The sequence below is a fragment of the Candoia aspera genome, chromosome 2 (assembly GCF_035149785.1).
Source record: "Candoia aspera isolate rCanAsp1 chromosome 2, rCanAsp1.hap2, whole genome shotgun sequence".
NCBI lineage: Eukaryota > Metazoa > Chordata > Lepidosauria > Squamata > Boidae > Candoia > Candoia aspera.
In genome coordinates this window covers 72834552-72856924 of record NC_086154.1, presented here as the reverse complement: position 1 = coordinate 72856924, position 22373 = coordinate 72834552, and the positions used below count along the sequence as shown (strand labels likewise).

The following is a 22373-nucleotide window of genomic DNA, read 5'->3' as shown; positions in this document are numbered from 1 at the left end:
TAAAGGAAGCATGCTTAGAAATGGAAATGAATACAAAACTCTCCTTTATTTTAGCAACCTGAGCTTGTATTAGAATCTGTATTTTTTTGTTTGATTGCAGATATGGTCTATGAAACTTGGATTGCCTTCTGTTCTTCAGCTCCACACTATTGTTATATCTGAAAGCCATTACAACCTGGCTTTTCTGCAGATATTGAAATATATTGGTGATATGGAGGGCCCTCTAGATTGGAAGTTGTAGCTTGTCCTTGGGATCTGTTGCTTTGTTCTCCCTAGTTTTTGATGGGTTCTACTTTAATGTATCCTTTGGTATTTTAAGCAGTTGTGAGCCCCACTAGATAGACCAGACCAGGGCATCAACTCCACAGGGAGACCAGAACTAAACTTTATTGAGATATTTCATTAAGGTCCTCTTCCTTACTCTCTACACCAGCTTTGAGCCTTGTTGGATTGAATAGCATATAAACTGCAATAAATAAACAAATAAGCCAACTGGATGTGTTTAGTAGCACATACCAGGAAACTCAGATATTGAGACCATGGTCTTCAGAAACTAGTAACTATACCTTGGGAAACTTCCTTGGATAGGCTCAATCACCTTAATTTTTGAGGTTGGGATGTCCTAGGCTCTCCTCTAAAATTGGTTCTATTGCTGGAAAACCACTTTGGCAGAAGAGGTGGCCCTCATTAAAAGCAGACATAGTAAGTGTCACATAGATTAACACAGACATGCATAATCCATGGCTCTAGAGGAGCATGTATCCTGTTGGCATCCTACTTGTGGCTCTTGAAGGCCCCCAAGAGCATTAACATTTGGTTGGAAAAAGTCCAACTTTCAGCTGCATGATTTACTGGTAACAATGGGGAAATAAGTGTGGGAATGGGAGCACAAGATCTTTGGGAAATGAAGCATTTGCAGTCCCACCCTCAAAGATGAACAAAAACCTCTGAAGGTTGGGATGAAAATGTTTGGTCCCATCCTTTCCAATGATGTCCTATACCACTAAAGGAGTCCTGGCCAAAAGCACTTGGCCACCTCTGTAGTAGAGTTGTCTGTTAATCAGCATAATGATTTGCCCATAAAAGCTTACATAGTACACTTACAGTATACATCTTGTATAATCTAATGCAAGTTAAAATATGCCAAAGCTCAAATAAGACTTTCAGAGCCAGCAGAATGAGGTAGTTATCTCAAGTAGCAGATGTTGTGGAATAGAAAGCAGTGATGAAGTATTGAAAGACATCCACACACCCTGCCCTGCCTCTCCTAAGATAACCTGTTGCCCTCAAGAATGCTGTTCTCCACTAATGTTGCAAAAAGATTCAAAGTTTGGCCCAATTAGCTTCTGTTTTTAGAAAAGGGGCAATGGATCTTGACTGATCCCATGTATTTTACATAACTGTCTGCATAGCTTTGCATATTCTCTACTAGATAGGTGTAATTTTTCCTCCCAACAGTAAAATTTGGAGGTTGTTAAATTTTTGTGGTCAAGAGACATACTTGTTCTTTTAGCACTTCAAGAAAAAATAGTGGGAGGAGGTTCAGGGCAAAGATATGGATGAGGTCAGGACAAAAGGGAAATCTGCTTTAAGAAATTAATTTTAAATGAAATTACAATTGCATTTAATATGATTATTACTTCTTGTGTGCTTAAATGTTTCTTTCTATAATCTTAAGCACTACAATTTTATTTATTTATTTATTCAATTTGAACCCTCCGATGGCTCTGGGCAGTTCAGATGGCAACTTTCACAGGGATTCTAAGGGAAACTTGAAAAGTTGGCAGGGGGCTTGGATTAAAGGATTTGGAAGGCCCTGGGATTTGAATTTGTGGAACCCCACTTTAAAAAGGGTGAATACTGTCATCTGGAGATTATTATCAGAATCTGAGCAGCTTCTAAGAGAAATATGCTGCACTTACTGATATCCATGGATGCTTCAGAGCTTCTGCTGCTGTGATACGTTTGGATGGGTTGATTGTCAACATTTTATTGATGAGGTCCTTTGCTTCAGGAGTCACAGTATCCCACTCAGGGGAAGGAAACTGCAAGTGTAAAAAGAGAAAACTTCTCATGACAGTCCAATATATCTTTCAAACGGTTTGGTGGTTTTGCCCGTGATCTTTTGCATATTACAATTAAAAAGTAGAGCTGAAATGTGGAACTGATGAAAATAATAATTTCTTTCGGGAAATTGCCGAAACCTGGGCTTTGAGCTGTGCTGAATACTACTGTACTTAATAAGCATTTATATAATTGACTTTACGGGCCTTAGGTGGGATACAATTGGTTTCACGTGGCAGCCATAAGGGTAGTGCAGTCCTGAATGCATTTCTTGATAGCAGATTCCCTAAAAGGCAGTAAGTATAGCACAAGTGATGACGAGACCCAACCAGGTACTAGGAACATTCTGCCAAAGTCTGTGTACCATCAAGCTCCCCTTCTTCAATAGGTATGCCTGTTTGTTACTGAACATGCACAGTAGAGCAACCTTACAGCAGACCTGTTACAAGGCCCAGAGGGTCTATATGTACTGTAAATACCAGTGAAATGGAAGTTCCTATCCTCCACTTGCCAGAAGTGTACGTTGCCTGGTAAATATTTATTATTGAGCTGATATCTGTGCTCCTATTCATTGGTCAAAATCTTATTTTAATGTTTTTTTTAAATTCTTGTCCATGCAGCCCCTGATAGAGGAAGAGAAGAACGTGGTATGGAACCCTAGCAGATGGAATTGCTCTTGTGGGAAGCCACTGTTTTATGAATGCAGATATTCTGCTTCCTACATCTCTACATTCACCTCCAATGGTTGCCAGAACCCTTGATTAGAGATGACTAGTCTTTCTTGCTTAATTATGGAGGGGGGGGGAGGGGGGCTTTGCTGCCACTACTACAGATGAGAGACTTAATTCTGCAGGAGAGAATTATACCTGGGGCAAGACCTGTTTGTACCAAAAGCCTAAAATGATTTGCAACCCAGGTATATAAGTACAGGTAGTCCTCACTTAACAACCACAATTGGGACCATAATTTTGGTTGCTAAGTGAAGTGGTCATTAAGCAAATCACTGTGGGTGTTCAGTGAGCCACGTGGTCATTAAGCAAATCATGTAGTTCCCCACTGATTTTGCTTGCCAGAAGCCAGCTGGGAAAGTCGAAAATGGCAATCATGTGACTGCGGGATGCTGCAATAGTCATAAATGCGAACTGGTTACCGAACATTCAAATTGTGATCGTGTGACCGTGGGGATGCTGCGACGGTCATAAGTGTGAGGACTGGTTGTAAGTCAGTTTTTCAGCACTGTCGTAAGTTCCAAACCATCACTAAACAAATGGTTGTTAAGTGAGGACTACCTGTACATATTATGTATGTGTGTTTTAACTTGGTATATTGAACTATTAAAAGCCAGTGCAAAAATATGAGTTGTATTAGCTTTTAACCTTTTTAAAAGCTAATAAAGATGTTAGGCCCCTCTGCAGGGAATGCATTTCAAGGAGCTGAGGTTCAATCATGCATTATTGCCAGAAGGGATCATAGGAACTGCAGGCAAACTTCTTTAGAAGGTCTCAGGAAGTGTGGACATTCATACGGAAAACTAAGTTCTCCTAATAGCCTGGACCTAAGTCATGTAAAGCTCTGAAGATAATGTGTGTGTGTGTGTGCATGCCTTCCAGTCAGTTTTTGACTTCTAGTGACTGCCTAGACAAATCCCTGCAGTACGTTCCAGACTAGACAGAAATACAGATCTGCATAGAATGTGTTACTCTAGTTAAATCTGGTGGTTATCAGCCTGTGCACTATTACTCTAAGATCATTATCTCCAGAAAGATAAAGTTAATATACCAAACATGGTTGGTATATTAACGGAAGCTCATCAAAGGCACATCTTGCATTGCTTCAACCTGGAAAACCAGAGACTGATTCAGGTCTAGAATTAGGAATCTCATGATGAGCCCTTCTGTCTGGTCTGGATTCAGTTTCAATGAATTATCCCTCATCTGGCTACTAACTACAGGAAGGAATTCAAGGGAGACATTCCATTTCCTAAAAACATCATGGAGAAAGAATATCATCAACATACTATAGCACCCAGCTCCAGCTCTCTCAATTATTTCCTCCAGCTATTTCTTCTAGATATTAAAAGGCACAGGAGACATAATGGAGTCCTGAAGGATACCATATCACAGCTTCCATTTTGAGGAGCAACTGTCTTCAAGCAGCACTACCTGAAATCTACCTGAGAGATAGAAATAGATCCACTGCAAAGTTGTGCTTCCTATTCCCAAATTTCTCAGATGATCTAGGAGGATATCATGATTGATATCAAAACCCACTGAAACGTCAATGAGAACCAATAGTCACACTCCATCTATCAATCCCCAGATAAAAATCATCATCAGGCAGACCAAAGCTGTCTGAAGCCCACCATGAAACCAGTTTGAAATGGGCCAAGATAATCTGTTTCCTTTAGTTGTAAAGCCACTACTCTAACAGTTACATTACCCAACCATGGTAGGTTAGGGACTAGTCTATAATTGTCTGTATCGGGAAGAATCAGGGAAGGTTTACTAATAATTGCCTCCTTTAAACAAAGATACACCCCACCCATATGCCCTCAGAGAGGCATTTATGATATTAATTCAAGTGTCTCTAATAACTTTCCTGCTAGAAATTAGCAAGACAAATTGGGCAAGGAACCAGAGGGCAAATGGTAGAACACACTGTCTGTACCTATCCCACTGGGCTCATGTCTTTAGGCTAGCAAGTGAATCATCAAGCAATAATCTTCATTTATAGAAACTTCTCCCCAGAGTGCTGAGTGCAGGCATTACTGTTGCGACTACTGCTGCTGCTACGATCATTACTACTGCTACTAGTTTTGTCCCACCTTCCCACCCTTATTCTTCCAGGCATTTTTAGATTTGAATTTTAAACATTTTAAATGCAGCTTTTAATTGTGGACCTTATCTTTTATCATCTGTTTACTGCCTCTTTACTGCTATTGTCACTTACGTTGTTATTACCTACCTTAGGACCTCACTTGTCAAACGATAGTATGGAAATTCATCAAGGGGTTTTCTGTCCAATATTTGTATATAGAAAACCCATATATAGATGATTGTTTTCTCCCCACCCCCAATTTTATCAGCCTAAACATCTCCCCACCCCCCACCCCTGAAAAAGAAAGGAAACTCCCCAGAGGGTCAGCAGGTCTGTTTTATACAGAGCTGCTACAGAAAGGGAAAATCACCTCAAATCACGTAGAGGGATTTTGTGCCAGCAGATGACCATTGTCCACAAACTCTACTTGCTGGAATTCCATCTCTACCATAGTCTCATGTACTCCCTTCTACTGACACAATAAGAACAATGGTTTTTATTTTTCTATTTCTTTGTAGTTGTTTTATTTTTATTGTAGATGTTTAAATCTGTATTTGTTCTATGTAAACCGATCAGAGATTTATCTGAGTGTGACAACACAGAAATATGTTAAATAAATATAGAAGGCTCAGCCATGCTCAATTTTTCTTCATGACAAGGCCATAAAATAAAATAGTCTGAGAGAGAGGTTAGTCCAGAAATGGGAGTCTGTGGTTTTCAAATCTTGATGAATTACATCTCTCAATCTCTCTCTTTCCATTGGCCATATTGGCTAGAACGGAATGAAACCGGAGTTCAACGGCAGTTGAGAGCCATGGTTCATCAGACTTAATTACCAAAGTGGGGATATGAACATGGTCTCACCCCTAGTCCAACATGTTAATTGCAATGTTAGACTGGTATTTAGGTTAGTTTCCAGTGTGGTGGGACATGGATAAAGCAGGTGAGAAGAAGTTATTCAAAGAAATTAAGGTGGGAGAGAGAGGAAGAATATGAAAGGAAGGGTCACTTACATCATAGGCTCCAGCTTTGATCTGCTGATACAATCGGTGTTGATCCTCATCCCAGAAAGGAGGATAGCCAACCAGCAGAATATAGAGAATAACTCCTGTGTGTTCAGAGGGAACAGGGTTACATAAGTTAGTGGAAAGAAATTGATTGACACAGGAGATCTGAAGAGGCCTACACTGCAAGCAAGACAAAAAAGTGAGTTGAGTGAAAAGTGAAGTATCTTCCTGTACAATCAGCATCATCTTAACATTGTATAAAGTGGTTACTTCTTATCTGAAATGTCAAAGATTCAGGCATAAGTGTGAGCAATTTGCAGTTCAATCTGAATCACTGGTATCATAATTTTCCTGAAAACAAGACCCACTATGCCTCACAAATTGGAAAAAGTATCTCTAGCATTGGCATTTGGCTGAATGGTGGCCGTGGCTGCATGTATTTACCTGGCTGAAAGAACAGTTAGATATACAGTATTTCTACAAACAGAGAGTAGGTTTTCCAGACTGCCCAGGCTTCAGGAGACTGGACATCTCCTGGTTTTGGGCTAAAAAGTCAGAAAGCTTTGAGAGTCACTTTCTATGTGATTATATGTTCTCCCAATACCCCATGCAATGGAAAATTCAAAGGACATCTTAAAGTCTTTCAGGCTTTAAGCATGTAGAACCCATTGTCTGAGACAAAGCTGAGCTGAACTTCCGAAAGCAATGGTCTTCTGTTCTTCTGAAAGCAATGATCCTTATAGTTTTGTAATAAGTACCTGAGTAGGGTTGGACATCAATAGAGGAGAGAAAAATAAAAGTTAATGTTGTTCAATTTTTCATTTTTCCAGTCTTATATATGTGCTGTGCCATTTCTTCATCAACTCATGATTTTTTTAAAAAAAATCTGCAGCATAAAAGCACTCAAAATAAATATTTTTATTATGAACAGCATTGTAAAAAGGTATTAAATTATGAACAGGATGGCTTTTGCTTCTAGCAACAATCAGAACGGGAAAAAAGTAGCAAGGAACAATTCCCTGTTTGCTGAGGTTAATAAGATTTATTAGGAATAAGGTTGCAGTAAAAACACCAGACTTCAGGCAAGTACAATGTATGGTCTTTGCTTTCAGATGTGGATCCTATTTATAGGCAATTCAAAGCGGCTAGATTCTGGCTTCCTTTCTCGCTTCCTTTCAGTGTAACAGGAAGGAGGGCAATCTCTTCTGAAAAGGTGGGCCAGTCTGCCCTTACATTTTGTTTACATAATGGTTACTAGCTACATTGTGAGTCTGATTATTCCCTCATAGACTAAGATGTTTTGCTCCGCTATGGAAATAAGGCTGCTGGAATAAATTGTTTGATTTTGACAAGGATTTATTACAATAAGTCAATCCTAGGAATCAGGGCTAGTGACCCTGTGCTGAAGAAAGCAAGATTTAATGGCCCTCTGAAACATTCATAACAGTCTTCATCCAATATTTTAAAGGGGATCTGTGGGAGATTCAGAAAATTACAGGCCACTCAGTTTAACATGTTCCAGGCAAATTGGAAGGAACTATAATCAAACAAAAAGCAAACTAAACCCATGGAGGAATAAGGCTTGCTGAAGGAAAATCAGCATGGATTCTGCAAAGATGAATGCTGCCTCATGAATCATTTAGAGCCAGCATGCTGGCTGGGGAATTCTGGGAGTTGAAGTCCATATATCTTAAAGTTGCCAAGGTTGAAAAACACTGATTTAGAATCTTTTGAAAGGGTCAGCAGGCCATGGATGATGGGATCCTGTCAATATTGTATATGTATCTAGATTTTCACAAAGCCTTGACAAAATTCTTCATCAAAGGAATGAGTAAACTTATCTCTTACAGGATAAGATGACATGTCCTAGTATTGTATTAACAATGAGAAAACAAAGAGTAGGAATACATGTGCATGGTTTTCAATGAAGGGAAATAAGAAGTCCTTCAAGGATCTGTGTTGGGACCAGGGTGTCTGAGCTTGTCTATACATTATTTTGACTTAGTCAGCTGGGGAAGTTTGCAGATAAAACCAAACTATTCTGATGCATGTTGGAGAGCAAAAAATCCTAACTTCATATTTAGACTGATAGGGTCTGCGCTGACTACAACTAACCAGAAGTCCTTGCTTAACGGTGGTAATTGGGACCAGCATTTCTGTCATTAAGTGATGCGGTCATAAAGCGCAATGTCATGTGACCGAATTGCTTAGCAATGGCAATCCTGGCAGTCCTGTTCCCATTGTTAAGCAAGGATCACAGGTTGTTAAACAAGGACTTCCAACAAGCAAAGTCAATGGGGAAGCTGGCAGGAAGTTGCAAGTCCTGGTCACAACAAGCCTTTCCTTAGGCAGCTTGCAAGCAGGCTGCCAGGCAGGTGGGTGAGTGCTATGGAGTGCAGGTGGGTGGGGGAAGTGCGGCAGCATGGCGTGAATGTGGGTGGGCAGGTGGAGAGGTGGGTGCTGTGGCCTGGCATGAGTGCAGCCAGGCACAGGGGTACTGCAGAGTGCAGGCGGGTGCACAGGTGGGTGCTGCGGCCCAGTGTAAGAGCGGCCAGGTGTGGGGCTGAGCACTACAGAGTGCAGGTGGGTGCTGTGGCACAAGTGTGGGTGGGCAGGGGGGTAAGGGGTTGCTATAGTCCAGTGTGAATGTGGCAAGGTGTTGGGGAGTGCTATTGCTTGGCTGGAGCATGGCCGGGCAGGTATGTGTATGCTACGGAGTGTGGGCAGGGTGGTGCTGCAGGTGGGTGCACACTACAGAGTGTGAGATTCAAGGGAGAAAAAGCGGTAGGACAGGGAGCAACTTACGGGAGCAACTTGCAACATTCGCTGCCAGCTTCCCCAGTGGCTTTGTTTGTGAGAAGCTGACAGAGAAGGTCACAAATGGTGATCACATGACCATGGGACACTGCAACTGTCATAAGTGCGAGCCAGTTGCCAAGCACCCAAAGTGCAATCATGTTATCACAGGGTTGCTGTGATGACTGGAACTTTGAGAACCAGTCACAAGTACCACTCGTTCAGTGCTGTTGTAACTTTGGTCATTGAATGAGTGGTCGTAACCCAAGGACTACTGTAAAAAATAATTGACTTAGCAGGAAGGAGTAAACAAGATGTTACTTAAAAGAGTGTCTCACAGAAATTTCAACAACAGCTAGGGTCTTGATCTTCCAAATTAGTTGTACTTGGGAGGTGACAGCATGTCAAGTCATCCTACTATGACATTAACTCTCTACCTTTCAAATTTCATGATTCAATATTCACACCAGATCCAAAATGAAACTCCAAGAAGCTGTTCCTATGTAATAATATTATTTATGATATTAATTAATTTGCAGATTTTAATTCATGTCACCAATGTTTACTCATATCTCTGCCATAATTTGGAGTTGAGTCTTAGAAGTGGTTAGTCTTTTTCCATTGTATAGTAAGTATGACAGCCCTTACTATACATGGAATGAGTAAAGTAAATAAATAATTGGGACTATTCGATGCTATGGTTATGGTAAGATCAATTCTCAAATTAACAAACTTTAAAAAATGGAACCTATAATCTCCACAGTATGTTGTTAATAATGCTGGATGCTCTGGAGTGTTAAAAATGCATATAACTTTCTAGCAGTTGAAATGAATTCACTTAATTGGTAGCTGTTTACTACCACAAAAATAGGATCTTGCTTAAGATTTCTAGCCTAACGGTTACACAATGTTGATAACAAAATGATTGCAGAGCAGTAATGTACACTTGGTTTGCTGTCCTAAATTGAATAAAATGTGGTTGGGGGGTTTCTTATAGACTGTGGGATTAGCCATATGTCAAAGCATTATGTTCAGCATTTTCTGAAACATAATCTCACTTACCACATGCCCAAAGGTCAACAGCTTTGCCATAGGGATCCTTCCGGAGCACTTCAGGAGAAAGATAACCTGGAGTGCCTGCAAAACCTGTTAATTGTCAAAATACATAACTAATCACACTATTGCTCCTAGGAGAATCAACAACCTTTCATTTAGAGCAATTCTCAGCCTTGGGCTTTCTTATTACATGATAAATATTAAAGGATGAAATAGCAGTGATAATTGTCATATATCGAGCCTTGTGTTCTATTATGATGCATACTATGGGAACTGTTCTAGCTTCTACTTTGCTCTATTTGAACCTGATTTTACTGCTTCTGCTAATCCCAAATGCCTCCCAGACAGCCCTGTCTTTCTGCTAGAGGTTCTCTCCTTTGTGTGAAGCAGAGATTGCAAGCAATCTGTTTCCCTGCTGGAGGGAACTCCTCCTCCTGGCTTTGAGTTCACCCCATGAGACCTGTCCTGGGAATGCTGGCTTGATCGAGTCCCACCTCTCCTTGGTGCAGCGTGAAATTGACAAGGTCCTGTTAGCCTGCAGGCAGGCTGGCTTCTTGCCTTGCTTTTCTTTCTTCCCCTTTGATATGGGAGGATATTTGTTGCTGGCAGTAGAACAGTGATTTGATTCTCACCGCTGCAAGCCTCCTCCCAGAAGAGGATCACCAATCATCTTCCAATGAGTTTGGAGGGATTATGAAGTAGAAGCACAAGCCAAGTGGAAGGCCTTGCATCCCACCACTTGCCCATCCAGGCAAGCGCTGTCAGATCAGACTGACTGCAGCTCTCTGAAGTCTCAGAGCAATGATCTTTTCCAGCCTTGTCACTCAAGATCCTTCTGGGACTTTTTTGCTTGCAGAAGCACATGCTGCATGCTAGTGTATTTGCAAAATATATTTATGGCTTGGAAATTAGAAATGTATTCCCTTAACAGCTTGTGTCTCCACCTCAAAGATACAATAGTAGCAGACATAATGATGACCTAATCAGCTTGCAGTTATTGTGAGTTAATTAAACCCTAGCTAATAACTCCAGATTATTTATATATTTATGTTTATATTTATATATATCCATTCTCTTATCTGGAGTGGTAGCTGGGTTTAATAATATATTAAATGAGAGAGAGAGAGAGAGAGCGCATGATGGCTAAACAAATGCCACTAGGGAGAGATCTAATATGACCAAAGTGAACATATTAGTTTCTACAAACCACTTAAATGCTTTACATAGTCTTACATTTTAGCACTCGCATGTTCATCATTTGAAATTCTGTTTCAAAGTCAATCTTAGAATATTCAATACCATAAATTATTTTGTCTACTTTGAATCTTTCTGATAGCTGTAAATAGGAAAACCATTGGCAACGATGGTCCTTTTGCCATCAGTTGACACCAGTTTACTTTCAATAAACCTTAAAAACACCTGACTGGATATTTTTTAAAACTCGCTTTTTGGGCAGCACTGTTTTACTTTATTTGTCAAAACAAACTTATGTGGCTACCCAACTCACACACAGTGGCTTCGGGCAGCTAACAGAATTAAAATCCACAATACAAAAACCCATCAATCCCCCGTCCCCGCAGTGGCTACAAACACAATCAAGTCAGCCACTTGATCAGTTCTCTGTCAACCTAGGGTCCCCAGGCCCACTGACAGAACCATGTCTTCAGGGCCTTCCAACAAAGTATCAAGGCGGGGGCCAATCCTACCTCTGGGGAAATGATATTCCATAAGGAGGGAGCCACCATGGAGAAGGCCCTTCTTCATGGTCCTATTATCACATGTGAGAGCACATGTATAGCAAATAAATAAACACACACACACTATACACACACACACACACATTGTGTGTGTGTGTATGTATGTCTGTTTATCTCTCTCTGTGTGCATGTATATGTGTGTATGTATGTGTGTGTATGTATGTTTATGTGTATGTATGTATATGTGTGTATGTGTGTGTATGTATGTTTATGTGTATGTATGTATATGTATGTATGTGTGTGTATGTATGTGTGTGTGTGTGTGTGTATGTATGTGTATGTATGTATGTATGTGTATATATATATATATATATATATATATATATATATATATATGCCATTTCTGCACCTATCCTATATTCATTAGCTTTTTCTATGTATATCTTTGGTTCAGATGTGATTAATTCAGTCATTATATTATCATAGTCTTTCCTTATTTATAGAATTTGTTATAGATTATCTTATTTGTATGTAATATGTTCCTTTAATGCATTGACCATATGGTTTGTCTCATTCTGATGTACTCAGATCCACCTGAGATACACTTTATGTATTATGACAGGTAGCAGGTTTATGTAAGCTTGATATGATCTTAATAATATATTTGATAAACATGTTATATGTCAGTATTTTTTAAAGAAATACGTTTTCTACATTATTTCTCACTGGAGATTATCAGAGCTAACCTAAAAATAAACAGGATCATGCAGTTATGCAAAATATAAATAAGCAGAAAGTAGTTTATAGAAAATAGAATAGTAAAGAAAAAAACTATAATTTCATTCCAACACATGAAAGATGGAGTATATGTATACCATTGTATAAAAATGAAGCAGCAAGTTCTAAAGAGATTGAAATCCATGAATAGCAAACTAAAAAACATCCTAGAAAAATGATTATGTTTGGTACAGCAGCACTATCTATACAGTTTCCAGGGTCCTAAATGGTAAACGATAGAAATGGGATGTACCTTTGAAGTGATTTAACCTAATATTCCTAGAAAGAGAGACCAAAGGCCATATTCCTTTTTATCAGCCATAAAATATGGAGTAAACCTGGAGAAAAAACTATGTGGTTGCTAGAAGATGACAGTGACTTGATGACACATAATCAATCAATCAATCTGTCAATCAAAATATCTAACCAAAATAGGAAATTAAAACATTCTTTGCTTTAGTTTAAATTTCTTCAACTAATGCCCTAACTGGGCAGCTCCCTTTATCCTTTTTGGATGACCAGAAGAAAGTATTAATCTATCACTTTTAGAGAGTGCCAGTTGTAAAACAATACTAATTCACAGAAGTGCAGAATTAATGCCCTGTTCCATTTTATTGAGATGAAGAATTATTATCCCAATTTACACAAAACAAAAATGGAACATCTGCAAGCCCAGTTTCCTTCTACTCACCAAACCAAGCCTGCTGTTCTCCTTCCACTTCAATAGCAAGACCAAAGTCAGCTAGTTTAACAGCAGCTCCCTTCAGTTTGGAGGCCAGCAAGAGGTTCTCTGGCTTTAAGAGGGAAAAGAGAAGAAAACAATAAGAAAACAAAGAAAAAAATGTCCCATATTTCTAAGTGACTGAGATGCAAAAGAGTTATAAAATAGAACACGAAGAATACAGATCTATATTTCTGGGAGATGTGAAGAATATTTATTTTTAATAGGAAGGACCATGGACAAAAATAATGTAAAAAGTAAAAAATGATGAAGAGGAAGAGGCTGTAAATGAGAAACAATGTAAACAAAGAATGATTGCTGCAAAAAATGAGGTTGAAAGATACTGTATAATGTGTTAAGACAGAAAGAAAGATAGCTGCAAATGAGAGGAAAGAAATTATTAAGATTAAAAAAGGCAAAGAAAATGCAGGTATTTTGATGAATAAAATCTGTTTAGGAAAGAGCTAAGTAAATGGAATTCAGAATAAAAGTGATGAAATGTTTGGGGTGAAACTGAAGTGAGGGAACATTGAAAGAAAATACTATAAAGACTTGTATGGGAATTACAGTGACATGTCAGAATAAAATTGAAATGAATGCTATTAACTTAGATGATTGCAATTTGTTCTACATGGGGCTCACAGTGAAGATGATCCAGAAGCTACAGTTGTGAAATGTAGATGCACATTTACTGGCCACCAGGGCTGCAACTTAGGCGGGCAAGCAGGGCATGTGCCCTGGGCACCGCACTGGGGGGGCACCAAAATGAGTGCTGGGGGGCACCAAAATGGGTGCAGAATCCATGTTTGCCCCGGGTGACACAGACTCTAGTTGCGGGCCTGCTGGCCCCCTATGCTAATTGGTTCAATTGAATCACACCTATCTTGCAGGAGTTGCATTGGTTGCCAGTAAGCTGCCAGGCCCAATTCAAGGTGCTGATTGTTATCTATAATGCATTGTAAGTCTTAAACCCTCATTTCCTTTGGACCATCTGCTTCAGGGGGAATCTGCCTGCCTCACACAGTCTACTTGGGAGAAGGCACTATAGGTTCCTGGCCCCTGAGATCAAAGGCCCATAAGATGGCTTTTTCAGTATTCCTCATTATGGAATACTCTGCCCTACTTACGTCAGTATGGTCTCCACTTTTCTATGGGATGGCGGCTAAAACACTTAATTTCCACAGGGCCTTTGTAATGGAAAGTCCTTCAACAGTAAACAGTAGCATAGCGGTACTTGTGTGTTTATTTGTCTATTACCTGCTGCAGTCCAGAGATTCTTGGCAGCTTACATGAAGTATAAAGCCAAATAAAACACCAATATAATTATAAAACATTTAAACAACTATGCCCACACAAAAACTATAAGTGATAAAAATAGTACATGAAGATAGCTTGATAAAATCAGGAGAAGTCTCTCTGGAACAACTCGGACTTTAAAAGCTTCTGAAATGTTAGCAAAGAGGGGACTGGCCTGATTTCAAATGGGAAACTGTTCCACAGCATTGGTGCTGCCACAGAAAAGCAGCATCTCCTCACTTTAGGCTTCTGGATCTCCTGAATATGTGGGATCAGTAGCAGTTTCTCTCTGTTTGATTGAATTGGTCAGGCTACTACTGATAGGAGTAGGTGGTCCTGCAGATATTCAGGTGCCAAGCCATAAAGGTTTAAACCAGCAACGTAAATTGTACCTGGAACCAATTAGCAGCCAATGCAGGGTCTGCAAAACTGCTTTTGTATGCCCTCAATGGTGGGAGCTGGAAAGTACATGGGCCACTGCATTTTGGACCAATTGTAGTTTCTGAGTTTTTAAAGGGAACCCCAAGTAGAGTGTGTTATGGAAGTCCAATAGGGTGGTGATAAGGGCATGAGTTAGAGTAGCTAAGTCCTCCTACCCTAAATAGGGTCCCAACTGATGCAGCAGCTGAAGCAGGGTATAGGTCTTTCTGGCCACAGCTTCCAACTGCTGGTCCAGCAGGAGCCATGAGTCCAGAAGTCACAAACCTGTGCCCTGACAGGGTAGTGCTTGTCCATCAAGGGGCAACTCTGGTGGTGACAAAGAATCTCTGTGTACTGTATATAATTTTGATTAAGGATTTTGATTACAGTAGTAAAAACTAATAAAAACTAAACTTAAAGAAAAGAGAATAGAAACAATAAAAATTGCAAGAAAAAAGAAAAAGAAAGAAGAAAGAGAAAAGAAAGAATATGATAAAGAAAAAGAAAAGGAATATATAAAGAAGTGACTTCCAACCATCATTACAAGAAGAATAGACAAATTTAGTAACTCTTCACCCCTTATAAGGTTACAGACACATATCTCTCCATCCCATATCCCATCTCTTATCTATAAGCAAATCAAACATCAACTTTTCAATCCTGGTGTCAGCAAAAAGTCCATTAAGGGTTGCCAGAACTTTGCAAAAAAAAAAAAAAATCTTATTTTAACTTTGATCAAATAACCCAACTTTATATTCCTTCCTTTTACTTCTAACAGATTTAATCTTTAGTTCATTCAAATATTGTCATGGGATTTGATTTTTCTTCAATTCTTCTTTATCCCATTGCACAGACTTCTTCAAGGGTTTAACAAGCCTCTTTTGTAGATCTAATAAGAAAACATTTTCCAGGTCATTCTCTTGGTTTGTCACTGCATTTCTCCTTTAATTTTTAAAACTTCAGCCAGTTTCTTTTGTATATCCAATAAAGCATCCTTTTCCAAATCATTCTCTTGGTATTGTCATTTGTAATTCCACTTTCGGTACTTTCTCTGTCTTGTTGGACAATATTTGTCCACATCTGTATTCCCTCATTAACATCTTTTGGACATAGTCTATCCATAGGGTCAGACATCATAACCGAAACTGTTAATATTGTAGCTACTAATTTCTGGGTGTGCAAGGGGCATGGCACGGGTCAGGGACGGAACACAAGGGTATGGGGGGGTGCGCAACAGTCATGGCATGGGTTGGGGAGGGTGTCTGAGGGGGTGAAGACATGCATGAATGATGCGGTGCGGGCCAGGAGGGTGTGAGGTGTTAATATGTTTTCTACTACAGATTAAGGTTACTATGGTAACTAATCATTTTGGCCAGGTGAAGAGGTTGAATTTAATTGTCCCCTTTTCACGTGTTAATGGTTGCATTGCCTAAGGGAGGAACTTGCCTGCACTTGTTTTAGTTTCAGTTTCCATTCTATGTAGGCTTGCAGAGAATATGCAGCTGAGAGAAATCTCTCCTCTCAGCAAACAGCCTGTAAATATGTTTTTGAGCTTTCTGTAAATAAAATTATTTTTATAGAAATGCCTGGTGTGTGACTTTTCTGATCTCTCCTGGGCCAAATGCTTTCCTAGCACTCTGCCAACAGGTTATGTGCCCAGTAAGGAGCCCAGTAAACCCAGTAAGCCCAGTAAAACCCAGAGAGAATAGAGAGATCAGCTCCACACCTCATGCACAATTTAAAGGCAGGTAGCAAAGACCTGTGAAGATTTTCTTTGGAGCCACCTGGAGATTTTCCAGCAACTGCCAGTCTACAGGACAAAGAAGCCAGCTGAGGTGACTTGCAAAAGAAGGAAGAAGCCATGGCTACCTCCCAGCCCTCAGCGATGCCTCTGGAACACCTATCAGAGACCAACTATTTGAATTGGGCCCTGAAGATGGAGATGTATCTTCACAGAGAGAATCTTTGGCTGCCAATTGGTGAGCAAACTCCCCAAAATCCCAGTGCTGAATGGCTTAGACAAGATGAGCGGGCTAGAGCCACCATTATCCTGGGAGTTGAGGACAATCAGCTAGTCCACGTGCGAGGTATGCAGTCTGCTAAGCAACTTTGGGACGCTTTGAGAGACTTGTATGTAAAGGCAACAGCAGGGAGTAAAGTTACCCTGACAAAAAAGCTGTACAAAGCCTACCTTGCAGAAGGAGATAGCCTTCCTGAGCACCTGCATTATATTCAGCAGCTGTTTGTTGAGTTGCAGGAGAGAGGAATGGAATCCTCTCACAAAATCCTATATCTTCCTGTCCTCACTGAATGAAACGTGGGACACGCTGATTTGTATCTTGGAGGCTATGCCTGAAGCAGACCTCACCCCATCGTATGTTACACAGCGCTTATTCGCTGAATGGGAGAAGAGAGAGGAAAGACCCCCCCCCCATCTCTTCTGGAAAGCTGCAGTACCAGAAAACAAGGGAAAAGAAGGGAAAGGAAGCTGAGGCCACAGCACTAGCCAGCCAGCGATGCTTCACTTGTGGTTCAGCTGGACATTTGCAGAAAGACTGTGCCTTGAGACCCAAGAGTAGAAAGACAGAGAAGAAGAACACAAGGGCAACAAGAAGGCTCTTCAGACAACCCAAATTGCACAGGTTGCTGAGAAGGGTCATTCTGATGTATGGGTGTTAGATTCTGGGGCCAATTGTCATTTATGTAATTGTAAAAGCTCTTTTGTGTCACTGTCTAAAACTGAAAGACAAAGTATATCTTTGGCTGATGGGTCTGTGACCAAAATTATGGGACAAGGTGACTTGTATTTATCCTGCTTGGGAGGAACTGTAAAAGGTGTGTTATATGTGCCAAATTTACAATCAAACCTTTTATCTGCGGCACAATTGGCTGCAACAGGGTATGTCATTACATTTAAGAAAAATGGTTGTGAGATACGTAAAAATGGGAAATTGTGTGCTACTGGTATATTAAAAGACTCCTTGTACTTTGTGCAAAATGCAAGGAAGCCAAGCTGCAAGGCTGCAGTTGGCAACACTCCATATCATGACCAATGTGCACACCTGATGCACAGGAGATTTGGTCATGCTAATTTCAAGTATATAGCACAAATGCCACAGCTGTGTGCTGACCTAAAGATAAAACCCTGTGACAAATACTTAGATTGTGTAGTTTGCAAAGAATGCAAAACACTAAAAGCTCCTGTGAGTAAGCACAGTGACAGAGTTACAACTAGACCTTTGGAAATTGCACACTCTGACATTATTGGTCCTTTTGCTCCAAGTCTTGGACAAGCAAGGTATGCAATGACCATCACTGATGATTTCTGAAGATACACATTTATCTACATCTTAAAACATAAAGATGAGGCATTTGAGAAATTTAAAGGTTTTGTGACATGGGCAAATGGAAAATTCCCTAGGCCTGTATCTACACTCCAATGTGATAGAGGAGGAGAGTCCCTTTCTCACAAATTCAAAAGGTTCCTAGTGGAAAAGGGGATAGAACAAATTCTTTCTAACCCTTACTTACACCCCTCAGCAAAATGTGTTGCTGAAAGAAAGGGCAGAACCTTGCAAAATGCAATGGAATGCATGCTTAAAGATTCACATTTATCTTTTAACTATTGGGGAGAGACAATATCTACTGCCTGTTATGTACAAAACAGATTGTATAACTCTGTGATTCAGGACACTCCATTCCATTTGTTTTATAGTGTGAAACCAAAGGTAAACCATCTTAGAGTGTTTGGTAGCACTGCATGGGTTCACATTCCAAAACAGCAGAGAAGGAAAGGAGGCCCCACAACAAAGAAAGCCATCTTTGTTGGCTATGAACAAAGCCAAAGGAGCTACAGGTTCATAATGGGAGAGAAATTAATAATTAGCAAAAGCGCTTCTTTTGCTGAACAAAACTGGGGGAGATTAAACTCTAGCTCTCCAGTTGATCTGACCACCACAAGAGAACAGCAAGGACTTGCTGATGGTGATTTTTTGCCTGATGAGGACATTAAACCAGAAAAGCAAACTGAAGATCTGTCTGATGAGACAGATGCTTCTCAGGAAAGTGATAGGAGTCAAAATTTAAGCCCTGTATTACCTCGCAGATCTCAGAGAAGTAATAAAGGAGTTCCTCCATCACGTTTTCAGGCTGAAACAGTAAAGACTTTTCACATATTCACAGAACCTGAGTCTTTAGAACAAGTGAATGCTTTACCACCTGAGATTGCACAAAATTGGCATTCTGCCATGCAACAGGAATTAGCATCCTTGAAAGAAAATAAAACATGGAAACTGGTAAATCTACCTCCCAATGAACGCTGTCTAGGTTGTAGGTGAGTTTTCAAACTGAAAAGGGATGCTGATGGCAAAATCCAAAAATATAAAGCAAGGTTGGTTGCAAAAGGATTCACTCAAAGGAAAGATTTAGACTTTGACAAGACTTTTGCACCAGTTACTAAAGGTGAATCAATTAGATTACTGTTAAAAATTGCTGCACTCAAAGGAATGTCAGTTCACCACTATGACATTCAAACTGCATTTCTCTATGGTGATTTAGATCACAAATTATACATGCAGCAACCCCCTGGCTATGAAAAAGGGGAGAATCTAGTCTGTGAACTGCAGAAGTCAATCTATGGGTTAAAACAAGCTGCTAGATCCTGGAACCAAAAAGTAGATGAAAAACTGCAGAATTTTGGTTTTGAAAAAGGAAAAGCAGATCCATGGGTATATATGAAGAAAGACAAACAAGGCTGTATGTATCTATGCTTTTATGTTGATGATTTGCTGCTATTCACACCAACAGAAAAACAAAGGCTTGATTTTGAAGCCTGCATGAAAAGCCATTTCACATTAAAAAGCCTTGGAACTGTAACAAATTACCTAGGTTTGGAAATACACAGGAAGAAGGATGGTAGCTTTCTGTTAAACCAAAGGGGAAATAATGTTCAAATATTGTGAATGGAAAGACATACAGAGTTGTCAAAGAAAATTGGTTTGCATCTCATTCTGTAGTATAAAAAGGGGAGTGTTAATATAGTTTCTACTACAGATTAATGTTACTGTGGTAACTAATCATTTTGGCCGGGTTAAGAGGTTGAATTTAATTGTCCCCTTTTCACGTGTTAATGGTTGCATTGCCTAAGGGAGGAACTTGCCTGGACTTGTTTTAGTTTCAGTTTCCCTTCTGTGTAGGCTTGCAGAGAATATGCAGCTGAGAGAAATCTCTCCTCTCAGCAAACAGCCTGTAAATATGTTTTTGAGCTTTCTGTAAATAAAATTATTTTTATAGAAATGCCTGGTGTGTGACTTTTCTGATCTCTCCTGGGCCAAATGCTTTCCTAGCACTCTGCCAACATGAGGGGGTATGCAAGAGGCTCTAGGTTAGCAAAGGAGTGAGACAAGGCTGTATACTCTCCCTTATTTATTCAACCTATATGTTGAATATATATTAAGGGAAGCTGGATTGGAAGAAAATGAGTGGGGTTTTAAAAGTGGAGGAAGAAACATCAATAACCTGCACTATGCTGATGACACTGCTCTCATAGCCAAAAATGCCTTTTAGGATCAGCCATCAATAGTAAAGGGACAAGCAGTCAAGAAATATGCTTCAGAGTAGCACTTGGTAGAGCCGACATGAAGGTCTTGGAAAAGATATTCAGATGCCATGATGTGTCTATACCTGCAAAGATCAGAATCATGCAAGCCATGGTATTCCCTGTGACACTCTTTGAAAGTAAAGATTGGACTTTGAAGAAACAGGATGGGAAGAATATTGACACTTTTGAACTTTGGTGTTGGAGAAAACTCCTAAGAGTACCACGGACAGCCAAGAAAACAAACAAATGGATCATTGAACAAATCAATCCAGAATTCTCACTCAAGGCACAAATGATTAGTCTCAAATTATCCTTCTTCAGACACATTATGTGAAGACCTAGATCTTCAGAAAAGGCTCTAATGCTGGGAAAGGTGAAAGGAAAGAGAAGAGGACAACCAGTAATAATGTAGATGGAGTCAGATACAGTGGCAATGAGTGCATTGTTGGAAGACCTGAATGGCCAGGTTAGGGACAGATCTTCACGGAGAAAATCTATCTATGTGGTTGCTGACACCAAACTGATGGCACATAATCAATCAATCAAACAAACAAACAATTAAAAGCTTGTGTGGGGAAAAACTGAACATTCAGCACAGAGTTCAACATTGTTTAATATATTTATGGATAAATTTATAAGGAATACTTGTGATGTAATATATTTATGGAATACATTGGTTGGATATACGTATTGGTTGGAAGCTTGAATGTGTATGTACTTATATAAGCAGAAGATGCTGTGGTACTGTCTGAGAACTCAAATTATTTGCAGTGAATGTTAGATAGTTTGTATGATGCAACAAGTAATTGATTTGAAAATTAATGTACTGAAGAGCAGGGTAGCTGTGTTTAACAGGGAACATTAAGTTATACATAACATGGCAAAAAATCAGAGTAAGAAGATTAATTTGTCTTTGTTAGAAGAAAATTTGCTAAAGATGGGAGAATGGATGAGAAAACATTAAGCTGTACACCTGCTGGTAGAAAGGTAATAAGTGGTATGTGGTATGTGTATAAGAGCATGAATTTTTGAAGATTGCACACTTACTGGGAAAAAAAAATATGAATTTTGTGAATTTTACTTCTGAGCAAGGATGCTTACATTTTTCCGTAAAAGTGCTTAGGATTAGAACCAAAAAGGAGCTATTTCTGGACTGTTGCTCTAGAAAACATGGGAATGCTAGTCCTAAACTATTTAAAGGGAGCCTTTGTATAAATCAAGAACAAGGCTTCAGTATTGTGATATCAGCCTGGATAGAGAGCCATTCCATGTTTAATGAGGAGGTGACTAGTTGGGTAAGATTTCCTTTCTTCCCCACTTCCCCCCAGCCAGTAGTATACCAACAGGGCTGTGTCTTGCCTCTTTGGATCTAGCTTTGCTAAAGTCACTGACTAAAGCAATAGATCAGATTTTCTCCCATGCTAAGCTGCCCAGCTCTCCAATGTCCCTCATCATCCATGTGATCAGTGCACCTATTAGGAATAATTATAGTTAGGTTACATTCTTTCAGTTGTAAGGCTGCAGTTGGCTGACTAACCCTACAAGAAGTTACATGATGGCCTATCAGTGACAGCCCATATTGATTCCCAAGTATGAGCTACTTGTAGTTTTTCTGTAGGACGCTTATGATGTCTCACACCTTCTGTTTTTATTCAAAAGAAAGATACGTTTGAGGAAAGCCCCTTCAGAGCAGAAGTGAGAGTTTGCCCAGAATTTTAACATCCCTCCCTCACCAAACAAAAGATGGCAACAAAAACAGGTGGGGACACATACGATTTCTAACTTGGATAAATTTCATGTGAAAAATGGAAGGTGGAAGTCTTTTAAATATATTAACAAAACTGCCCTGCGTGCCAATTTTAATATAGTCCATAAGGTCCATCAGCTACATACTGCTGTGGCTTTGCCAGCCTACTAGTGTGCTGTTAGACTGAGGGGGGTGGCACACTTGTCTAAATGTTCTTCCATGCAAAAACAGATCGGTTAGAGTGTCTTTTTCCCTCTAAGATCTACTTGCTTTGGTTAGGATTGACATAGTTATTTTCTACAGTCTAAATTTTGCATGGCTCAGATGAATTCACCATCTTAGTGTGAAAAAGATCCAAGAGACCTATAATTCCATC

At 39.7% G+C, this 22373-nt stretch overlaps 1 protein-coding gene across 3 annotated transcripts in view; it reads right to left on the bottom strand.

Annotated features, from left to right (window-relative positions):
* CAMK2A (calcium/calmodulin dependent protein kinase II alpha) overlaps positions 1-22373 on the bottom strand; it is a 162716-nt gene that overhangs the window by 25584 nt on the left and 114759 nt on the right. For all 3 annotated transcript variants that reach the window (XM_063292200.1, XM_063292202.1, XM_063292203.1), the window contains exons 7-10: positions 12906-13008; positions 9747-9830; positions 5895-5989; positions 1923-2045 (exon numbers count right to left, since the gene is read on the bottom strand). In XM_063292200.1, coding sequence (XP_063148270.1) covers positions 1923-2045; positions 5895-5989; positions 9747-9830; positions 12906-13008 — 405 coding nt within the window. The remainder of the gene's footprint in view (positions 1-1922; positions 2046-5894; positions 5990-9746; positions 9831-12905; positions 13009-22373) is intronic.